The sequence below is a fragment of the Poromitra crassiceps genome, assembly GCF_964638095.1.
Source record: "Poromitra crassiceps genome assembly, chromosome: 11".
NCBI lineage: Eukaryota > Metazoa > Chordata > Actinopteri > Beryciformes > Melamphaidae > Poromitra > Poromitra crassiceps.
Genome location: NC_139643.1, coordinates 34,399,432 through 34,410,215, shown reverse-complemented (window position 1 = coordinate 34,410,215; position 10,784 = coordinate 34,399,432). Strand labels below are relative to the sequence as shown.

The following is a 10,784-nucleotide window of genomic DNA, read 5'->3' as shown; positions in this document are numbered from 1 at the left end:
TGTTTCGGAGTCATTAGGTTCTGTAAATGCATTATGGCAATAATACAACAATGTATTGACATTAAAAAGAAAATGTACTTGAATACTTATTACTTATTAAGTATTTTTAAAAGCAAGTACTTTAGCTTTAACTCAAGTAAAAAAATGGACTGAGCAACTTTAACTTTTTTTGGAGGAATATTTGACCAGGATTATCTAATCTATACTTTGATTCAAGTAATGGAGTTGTGTACGGTACTTTGTCCAGCCACTGTTGAATGCAAATATATCCATGCAAACATGTGGGAACCCTGAATGTATGTGGCACAGCCTTTGGGACTATGGTGGAGTACAACACATACAGTACACCACTCTCCTCCCCCCCCCCCCCCCCCCCTTACCCCCACCATATACACTCCAATGCCTTGTACACACACACACACACACACACACACACACACACACACACACACACACACACACACACACACACACACACACACACACACACACTCTCTCTCTCTCTCTCCCCTCTCTCCATTCCCTTCACACCAAAGTTCCCGTTGTACGACAGCTTGTGTTAAGGCAATTGTGGTACATGGGTCACATGCAGGGATAGAGGCGGGGTGGAAGGCGGGGCATCGGCAGAGCAAAGAAAAGCAAAAAGCGCCATCGTTAACAGTGCTACCGTCGAACAAAACGGTTGGTACATCACCCAGATAGCATCCAGTGGTAAGCACTCCTATAAACTCCACAGATTCACAACAGATGCAGGCTTTACAGATCATATTCTGCACCGACCTGAAGCTTGAAGCTCAGATGTCGAAGCCATGCCACGGTATCTGTGAAATAACTGGGTGCGTTCCGACTATAGCGCTGCTTTCGGACGTTTTACCCAATCTTGGAGCGAACTGTCTTGTTTTAGTATCCCCCGGCAATGTAAACATGGTTTCACTAGGATTGTCGTTATAGTATTGCTTTCTCTACACAAACTAAGTTGTAGAAAGCTAGATTGTTTTTCTATAGGAACCTTCTTTTCTTTTCTAATGGCCACTGCGCCATAGGAATGCATCATTTATAAATCTTTTTATATGTGCTTTTCTTTTCCTACGCTTTTTTTATTTTATTTATTTTTTAGAATTACCCCGTTTTCTTTCTTAAATAACAGTTTATCCGTTGACTGGTCTCAAAGGAAACATCAACACCTGAATCTGGTCTGAGAACTAAACCTGAACCGTGAACTCAACTCAAATTAGTTTGATCCTCTCGGTGGCAGCATGGGAATACAAACACACACTCGCTCACTCACACACACACACACACACACACACACACACACACACACACACACACACTCGGGTTCATATACAGTACAGTATATATGCACACACAGACAGTATGCACATGCACACAGACACACACACTGTCCCAAGACTGCCCCTGCTCTGTCACTTGTCTGCAACAGTCCTGTATTATGATTGGCCGCCAGCCAGCGCTGTCCGAACGGTACGCAACAGGAACACAACTTTGTGCATAGAGATAGATTCTGTTAGCTAAAAGAATGTCTCTTCATGTTGGTTGGTTTTAGATCCAGCAGGTCCCCCCTGTCTTGTGCTAATCTAAATACTACTTACATTCCTTTCCCCAACCCGCATGGAATTATTATAGATCTCACTTCTTTTAATAAATGCCAAACTAATCTTTCATATGCTTAGGCTAGATTTTTGTTGTTATTATTATTATATGTGTTAGTTTAATTTTATTTTAGATTGTGACGTTTATATTTTTCGGTTTCTGTTCATCACATGTCTCTTTTGAGTCCATTGTCATGAGAGAACAACAGAAATGTAAAAACGATGGAAAAATAAAAACCAGCCGCCTCCGCAAAAACAGGAAGTCAGCCTTCCACCAAAAACTCCTCCTCTTGCTCCACCTCCTCCTCGTCCTCCGGGTGATTGGAGGTGGTGGGCGTGGCCGGGTCAGAGTCACGAGAGAGGGTCGCCACGGTGACCATCTGAGGGGAGGCGGCCAGGCCTTCGGCGGTGTCTTCCTCCATGTCGTCGGTGGTGATGATCGCCACTGAGGCTCCGCCCTTCTTGTTCTGGTGGGTCTTGATGTGCTTGGAGAGGTGGTCGCTGCGCATAAAGCGCTTGGAGCACTCGGGACACTCAAAACGCTTCTCTCCTGGAGGAGCAGAGAGAGAGAGAGAGAGAGAGAGAGAGAGGGAGAGAGACAGCAGAAAAGTGAGTGCACAAAGTAGACATCACTCTAAGACAGGGAACAGAATAGCTGTTTGGCTGTATATGAGAAGGACTGCATGTATCAGACTGCTGCCTGTTTAGAGGCTTGGCAGTTATGTCAGAAATCTGCTGGCAGCATCTTGGAGATACATTAGAGACTGATAACTGATGGTAATTGCTAATTATATGGTCTGGGTGAATACTCGATTCTGATTGGCTGCAGGATGTCAATTATTTTCTGATAATGTACACCTACGAAGTAGTTCCAGTCAAACTGTCTGTTCACCGTTCTAAATTAATGTGCTGGCTACTAGTATCAGCCTATCAGCCTGGATCTAAAATGAACAATTTATAATACTGTAAATTGTTGTCTTAGTGTCATAATCCACTTCAGTTGCCCATGAACACCACATGATGGCGACAGGTTGCAAGAAGTAGGCTCATTCGTTCCTGATACTGATACTCTTGATACTGATTTGGGAACAATGACATGGCTGGATAGCTAGCTAGTGTTGTTAAACATACTGTCAAATTTACAGTTTGTCGACCGTATGCAATGTCATTGACTTTGAAAATTGCTAGCATAATGTTAGCTTTCTGGTTCATAACAGAGCCAAAGGGTTCTATGAGCTGAGCTCATAGAACCGTTACCGGAGACTATATTGTCTCCGGTAACGTCAACTCGTATCAAGGTTTGTCCTATTTACTGGAGCAGTGAGCAACGTTTCCATTGCATGAAAATCTGATGGGATGGTAATGATTGTTCCAGGTGTTACTAGGGAAACAGAGTTATGGCTTATGAAAAACTTTAGATTTTGAATGCAAAATGCATGAAAATATAAATTAATGGTCTTATTTCCTATTTAAATGAATGGACTTTGGAGGCAACTGTCCTCAGCGGGTTCACACCGCCCCGTCCATTAATTCCTGATAATGGACCCAAACTATCCTGTATCGAACCTTAACCTTTTACACTAAAGCACTTACCACAACGCTACGTAGATGTAGTTATGTTTTGTAGTTTCAAAGGTGTCAGCTCAGTCAACTCCAGTGTAATCTTTTGTCACCATTATGTACTAAGCACCTAACGTTAGCATCTGTGCAACCAAGATATGTTGCCAACAACAGTAACAAGGCAGCTGACCAAATGCTACTGTTAGCTTAGTCCCAGACCCAACGTCTTACGTCAACACCCTTCCAGCGACAGGAAGTCTGCGGCAAAATCTGATTGGCTGGGCTGTTACGGAAGCCCGACATGTCGTCCGTGGTTGGTCAATTCATATGTCTGTCACGCCCCTTTTTTTTGTCTTGGGGGCGGGCGTTAACCCCTTTTCAAGAGGTGTGTTCCAGGCGTAGATGTATCTACCGCTGGCTACTGCGAGACTACTGTTAGCTAGCTAACCAATAAGCTGACAAACCAACACTAAATTGGGCAGATGTATCATTGGTAAAAATTATTAGTCCCACCTATTTAATATTGCGGAGAAGTCTGAGTCATACATTTAGAACATTTTTGCCAAGAGCTGTAGCCTTCCAATATGGCCGCCTGAGAGTGAATGTTCTCACCTGGCAGCTCTCTGCATGTGTCCTTACCTGTGTGTGTTCTCTGCATGTGTCTGTACCTGTGTGTGTTCTCTGCATGTGTCCTTACCTGTGTGTGTTCTCTGCATGTGTCTGTACCTGTGTGTGTTCTCTGCATGTGTCTGTACCTGTGTGTGTTCTCTGCATGTGTCTGTACCTGTGTGTGTTCTCTGCATGTGTCCTTACCTGTGTGTGTTCTCTGCATGTGTCCTTACCTGTGTGTGTTCTCTGCATGTGTCTGTACCTGTGTGTGTTCTCTGCATGTGTCCTTACCTGTGTGTGTTCTCTGCATGTGTCTGTACCTGTGTGTGTTCTCTGCATGTGTCTGTACCTGTGTGTGTTCTCTGCATGTGTCTGTACCTGTGTGTGCTCTCTGCATGTGTCCTTACCTGTGTGTGTTCTCTGCATGTGTCTGTACCTGTGTGTGTTCTCTGCATGTGTCTGTACCTGTGTGTGTTCTCTGCATGTGTCTGTACCTGTGTGTGTTCTCCGGTGTCTCTGCAGCTCGTCGCTCCTGGTGAACCTCTTCCCGCAGAAGATCCAGTTACACACAAAGGGCCTCTCCCCGGTGTGCCAGCGCAGGTGGGCCCTCAGGTGGGACGTCTTCCCGTACACCTTCCCACAGCCCTCCATGTGGCAGATGTGCTGCTTCTTCTTAGAGGGGTCCGCAGTGTTCCTACAACACACACTCTAGTCAGGTGTCTGTTGGTGTGTTTGTGTGTGTGTGTGTGTGTGTGTGTGTGTGTGTGTGTGTGTGTGTGTGTGTGTGTGTGTGTGTGTAAAAGAATGCATAAATACATGAAAATACATAAATCATAGCTAGCTAACAAAGCCAATAAATAAAGCTATGTATGAACATCCTACAATCACAGTTGGTCTGCTTTGTCCAGAAGAAATATTTTCCCCACTACAACACTTCGAACACACTTAAAACAGCTTAGGTAGGATGATCATAAAACATAAAAAAGACTACTTTACTAAGAGCAGGATATTAGTTATGTACACACTAAGATTATATGTGACTATTAACCAGAAGTCATTTCGATGTAAATTAAAACTACAACATGCTCTGTTTTTAAGTTGGCATCTCCCTGCACAGGTAAACAGTAAACCAGACACACTTTTCTTGACTAATCTAGCAAAACTGAATAAATGTAATTGGTTTCTGATCATTCTGTCCATGTTTTGGGTGCTAAGCCGAGAAATATGTTGCGGTACCAACATCAGATTGTTTCAGTTTTGATAAATGAAGACGTCCTAACCTGCTCCGTGCGTCAGCGAACAGACTGAGCGACGTGTCACTTGACTGAAAAAGCACTCGCCCTGGCTCAATTTTTGCAGAGGTTTGTGCACAACTCCACCTCCAACCAGGGGCCGTTTTTGGATGCGATGGGTTGCACTGCTTATTGAACATCGCTCATAGTATATCTGGACAATTATTCATGGACAATTATGTACGTTTGGAAGAGTTGTTATATGCACAGTATTAAAGTTGTACTAGTAAACTTAAACTTTGCACACTGACAGGCCCAAATAATAGCACGACATGATTGTTTGAAATGTTTTGACTTTGAAATCATGTCACATGACATCAGTAAACTGCACACAACGTGCTGATGTTTACGGAGCCGGGCCAGTCTGTGATGCTTTATACCAAATGAGCGACGAGAGAGGAAAAGCTCCATCATCACTGGTGAGTCCAGCATTCTCTGGACAGAGTGCTGCTCACTGCGGTTTAGAAGACTCTTTGTTTTGAACTCTCAAGTGTTGATCTGCCAATTCCTGTGGACTAAGTGCTTAGTGCTGCTTTAAACAAATAAAATAACTAGAAATATGTGTTATTAATTCAAATGTTGGTTTGATTTCCCTATAGATGTCCTTCAGAACAAGTACGAATCTGATGCAGAACCAATTAACACTAATCCCTCAAACAGCATAATGTGTCTAATGTGTCTGTACCTTCCCTCTCCGTCCCGGCAGTTAGGACAGGAGCAGGCGACGCGACGAAGCCTCTTGCTCGGCAGTCCCTCCTGGTCCGAGGAGCCCAGCTGGTCTGGACTCAACGACGAGCCCGCTGCCACGTTGCCCACGGTGACCGTCAGCGGAGACGACTGAACTTTGGCCCCGTCTTGACCCTGTGGTTGACCTGAGGGGCGATTGAGAAAGATCCGGTGTGTCATCTAATTTTGATTTGATCTTCTGTGACATAGTGTGAAGAAAAGACAGGAGGGTGGCGAGCGTCAAAAGGAGCATGGCAAAGGATCTAAACCCATGCAGCCTGAGTACAGACAGACAGTGTTATGCCCATAACCTGACTGAGGCACACCAGGACAGTGCACCATAGTGTAATTCCACATTGCTTGATATAATTATACAACAGGAAGTTGGAAGGTAGGAAAAGAGACATCACAGGTGCATCATATTTTCTCCAAGCCACAAGTCAACAACGATTTAATTTTCTCACTGATCACCCAAATTGCTCTAACCACAGTTCTGCCCAAGGGAATGGATCACAGTCACACACATGTTATTCACTCCTCATTCTACACACATTTATTCATTTACTCTCAGCGTGTTCTTACCCTGTAGACCGGTGATGGTGAGGGGAACGCCCTGCAACTGAACCCCCGCGGTGCCCAGCCCTGCGATGCTGACCGTCTGCACCCCAGACCCGGGGTTGATCTGGGCCGCGCTCAGCGTCAGGGGAGCTCCGCCGAGGGAGACCAGCCCTCCGCTCCCCACTGCCGTCCCACCGCCCAACTGCTGCAGTGTCAACTGCTGGGGCATGGCGCCCTGTAGGGAGACTCCTCCGGGCAGCTGCAGCGTCTGCCAGCTGATCCCCCCGGAGGGTGACAGGGTGGGGGTACGGATGAGGACCTGGGCCGGGTTCTGGAAGGCCTGGATGGGCTGCAGGGTCTGTCCCGGGGCCAGCTGCAGGGTCTGAATGTGCTGGTGCTGCTGCTGGCCCGGAGCCTGCGGCTGGAGCTGGATCTGCTGCACCACCTGGTGGCCCATCTGGCCCACAATCACCTGCTGGATGGTTCCGGCTGGTTCAATCGTGCTCTGCAGCCCGTTGGCCTGGTGCTGAGAGTCCACCTCGCTGCTCTGAGCCGGGGCATCCACTCCCCCACCCGCCGATCCGGCAGAAACCACTTGTGTCCCACCGTCGGTGGTAGCAGTGGTCGTCGTGGTACCAGTTGACACCATAGCAGGAGCGACCCCGGACACTGCCGTTGTCAACAGCTGGTTGCCATTGGCGATAGAGAAGGTGCCATCAGCTGATTGGATAAGCTGCACAGCCCCACCCCCTCCGACATTATTGATCACAGGCAAAGCCAGGGTCATGCCGCCGAGGTTTATGGGGACTGTAGTCATAGTCTGGGATCCCTGCAAGGTCTGCAGCTGGAAGGACTGTGCAGGGCGGATCTGCAGCGGGACGCTCTGATTGGGTGAGCTTGTCAGGATGGCCTGCTGGTTGGCTGGCTGGAGCATGGTCTGGTTCTGCCCCGGGCTGTGGGTCTGGATAAACTGCACCTGCTCCGACAGCGCCCCGATGGAGGCCGTCTGGGCTGGGCTGATGTGGATCTGCTGGCCGTCTGCAGTCTGCAGATGGGGGATGACCTGGTACTGGACCCCACCCCCCGCACTGGGCAGGTTCTGAACCTGGATGATCTGGAACTGCTGCTGATTGGCTGCGACACTGTTGGTGCCACTTAACGCCTTTACCTGCCCAACAGGAAGCGAGGGATGAAAGATTTAGAGGACAGACAAACAGACCAGACAAATAGATAACCAAAACCATCTGGTCCAACCGCCTTCACCTTGCGGCCGCCCGGCGAGCTGTTATTGGCCGAGGTGGTGGCCAGCGTCACAGCGACGGGCTGATTGGTGTTCTCCTTGGCCATAGTAGGCGCCGCTGTGATGATCTGCCAGCCGTTCCCTGTGAACTGAGCCGGGACCAGCTCCAGCTGCTGGGGCACCAGCGTCTGACCCCCGTCCAACACTATCTGACCGCCCTGGACCTGGAACTGACCGGCGTGGAGCTGAATCTGCTGGACCGGGGCCCCCTCCTCTCCCCCCTGCCCTCCGATCTTACTGCAGGTGGCCGCTAAGAGAGCCAACGGAGAGGGCTGGGAGGAATCCTGGAGGAGACAGGGGGGGGAGAAGGGAAGGACGGGCGGGGGAGAGGCGGGGAGTGAGGGGGGAGGGAGGGTCAATCAGGGTTAGAGATAGGCGGAAATGCACAGAGATCACATATGCATACACAAACAAAGAGTACAGCATTCAAATTGAAAAGCCGGGGGGGAGGGATGGGCACCCACAGGTCCCATTATGTGCACATGCACAACGGACATTTAGAACCAGGAAGAGAGAGAGAGAGAGAGAGAGAGAGAGAGAGATGGGTGGGGAGACAGGAGAGAGAGAACAAAACAGAAAAGGCAGAGAGAGAAAGAGAGAGAGAGCTGTCAGTGGAAGTGGGCGGTATTACAGGAAGCGAGTGGGTGGGCGTGTGAGAACCACATCTCTCGTTTCTCAGAACAGTGGAAGAAAATGCCTCCTTCTCGCTCTCTCTCTCCTCCCTTTCAATGGAACTAGGTCGCAGGCAAATATTTAATGCCATGCACCTCTCAACAACGTGCCTATAGAAACAGCTGGGATTTCAAAAACAAATACAACAGCCAGCATGGAAAATAACATCGCAGCGATGCCTGTCACACACATTTAACGACAAAAGATGTACTTAAGACATATGCAACCATTTGGAAAAACGGCAAATAAAAATGCTATTGTTGTGTAACGACATACCAAAGCTGCAGCCTTTAAAATAAAATCCATATGCAGAAGAAAATAATTTTGACCCTAATTCAAGCAGACAATTCAAAGTACAGTAGTTGAAGTGTGACAGCCGTATATATAAGCCTATTCATGAGGCTCTGGGCTGGCTGCCTCTCTCTCTCAGCAGGGCTGCTGCTGCACAGAAGCAGGAAGTGGACTCCACCAGAGAAACGCCCCCAGTGCTGTCTGGCTGGCTGGCTGGGAGGGAGTACATTTTGGACTGCAGGCAGAAGAACAACTGTAATGAACTTTTTTTTTTCATACCTGCGATCCAGAACGTTTCCCCTTTTTAGATCCTTTCCCTCCTTCAGTTCCCGATGATTCCTTCTTTGAGTCTGCAAATGGAATGAAAGCCACCGTTAGTGCCAGAACACTCCAAAGATTAGTATACTATTTCATCAAGTGTACTAACTTACATGTCTGTCTGAGTACTGACACTGTGACACTGACAAGTGCTGGGGTAAAGTTTGGTCATGCAGTAGCCTAAATAACATCATCAGATACAACGCAGATACCGTATAAGGCAACAAAGGTGATCAATAATGGTAAATGAATAGCCAGTAAGCTCATCATCAATATCAAAGGGGGTGGGAGCCTCCTATCTGTCAGACAGAAGGAGAGAGGGGTGGAGACGGCGAGGGGGAGGGTACCTACCACTCATAACGCATTAATATACCGAGAGAGAGGGTGTAGTTCACGGTAGAAGGCCGGCCCGGGTACAGAGGCGGAGGAGGACGGCCTATATTTTCGGCGCTGGGGCCGTGGCGGTTCTGCCCGTTTTGACGAAACCACCCACCGGCCGGGAAGGGCGGTGCCAAACGCGAGGCACAATCAAGCAGCCAAATAACGGAAATAACGGGGAACTACCGTGTACGTCCGCGAGCCCGTCGGCCCCCTCGCAGCCCGTCGTGCGTCCCTTTTTACCGGATAGAGAGTCCATAAACGAGCAGATTTGCGCTTCGCAGAATTACATCCACGGCGAAGTTGGCAATGTGTGACCGTAGAGGCCCACCCACTTCCATTTAAGCACCAGGACAACACCCTCCTCTCCGCTGCTCGCGCCACCGTTCCTCTTGCCGCACAAGGACAGGGACGCCTCGTCGCCGACCGTCATGCACAGAAAACAACCCGTCACAAACGTCTCTCTTTTACGCGTATTCAATTTTTTTCTTGCACAATTGATTTTTTAGGAGATACGAGGAGATAGCTGTGGCTTTTGTGGGCGGACGCGCTCCTCCCACATATTCAGATTGGACGGCAGGGCTCGGCGTGCGAGGGTCGAGATGGGAGTTGTATTTTGGTGAAGCCTCGCCTTCTCGAACGGGATTGGGCCAGCGACACTACAATTCCCACGATGCATTGGGCGCGTCTGTCTGTAGAGTGGTGCTAGTAGTCATGTTGCTGTGAGAGGCAGAGGGAAGGGAAGGGCGGTGACTTGTGTGTTGTGGGGGTTGGGCGAATGGGGACAGTAGGCGTGTGCGTTCCCCTGCCTCTTCATCCTGACTGAAGGGTCACCCACAGAGCCGACAAACAAGATAGAATCAGAGAGACTCTCTGGACCAAAGAACGTGACTGGACTCACAGGCGTCAGTTGTGCAGGACACTTGCTGTTCTCCTCATTGGATGACCTTGTTTTTTTTATCTTTATAAGTGGAGAGCAAAGGCCATGCAAAATAAACACAAATCTCGTTAGAAAAAAAAGTCACATGAGAAGCATAGGTAGGCCCTACTACAGTGTAGGTACAGTAGTCTCCTGAGAGCTGAGTTAGTTTTGTTGATCTATATAATGTATTTTTGTAGTCATCACATCAATAATTTGATTTCCCCCTTCAGAACAGTCAGGTTTGAACCTCTTATGGTGGAAAATGATATTCAGACTTTTCCATACCTTAGGAATTTAGGGAATTCACACCCCTGGGGCTGAGACTTAGCCTATTTTATAGCTAGCCAGTCTACCTGTCATGTGCTGCACAGACTAAAAACTAACAAAGACTAGTCCAACTGTAGGCTAATGTAGCCTTTAGCTCCGCTCAATATGTGAATGAGATAATGGAATTTGTATAGGCCTACTGTAGTAGCCTATAATTCTAGTGTAGCAGGCTAGTAAATCTATTTTGGTAGCCATAATTATAATATTTGGCTGGTCAC

The 10,784-nt window shown here is 48.0% G+C and overlaps 1 protein-coding gene across 1 annotated transcript; it reads right to left on the bottom strand.

The window, feature by feature from the left end:
- Positions 1-428: 428 nt before the first annotated feature.
- Positions 429-9,743, bottom strand: LOC310784635 (transcription factor Sp4-like). The gene is made up of 7 exons (XM_083645649.1): positions 9,291-9,743; positions 8,901-8,971; positions 7,622-7,942; positions 6,383-7,526; positions 5,760-5,946; positions 4,277-4,476; positions 429-2,163 (listed from the first exon to the last, which is right to left on the bottom strand). The coding sequence occupies exons 1-7, from the start codon at positions 9,295-9,297 to the stop codon at positions 1,877-1,879; spliced, it is 2,217 nt and encodes a 738-aa protein (XP_083501775.1). The 5' UTR covers positions 9,298-9,743; the 3' UTR covers positions 429-1,876.
- Positions 9,744-10,784: the final 1,041 nt, after the last annotated feature.

Bases quoted from the DNA above. Each gene is read 5' to 3' on its own strand.
- LOC310784635 (XM_083645649.1), bottom strand. The intron at 7,943-8,900 runs GTATGAAAAAAA...TGTCTCCTCCAG, and splicing joins GGAAACGTTCTGGATCGCAG to GATTCCTCCCAGCCCTCTCC. The intron at 5,947-6,382 runs GTAAGAACACGC...ATCGCCCCTCAG, and splicing joins CACCATCACCGGTCTACAGG to GTCAACCACAGGGTCAAGAC.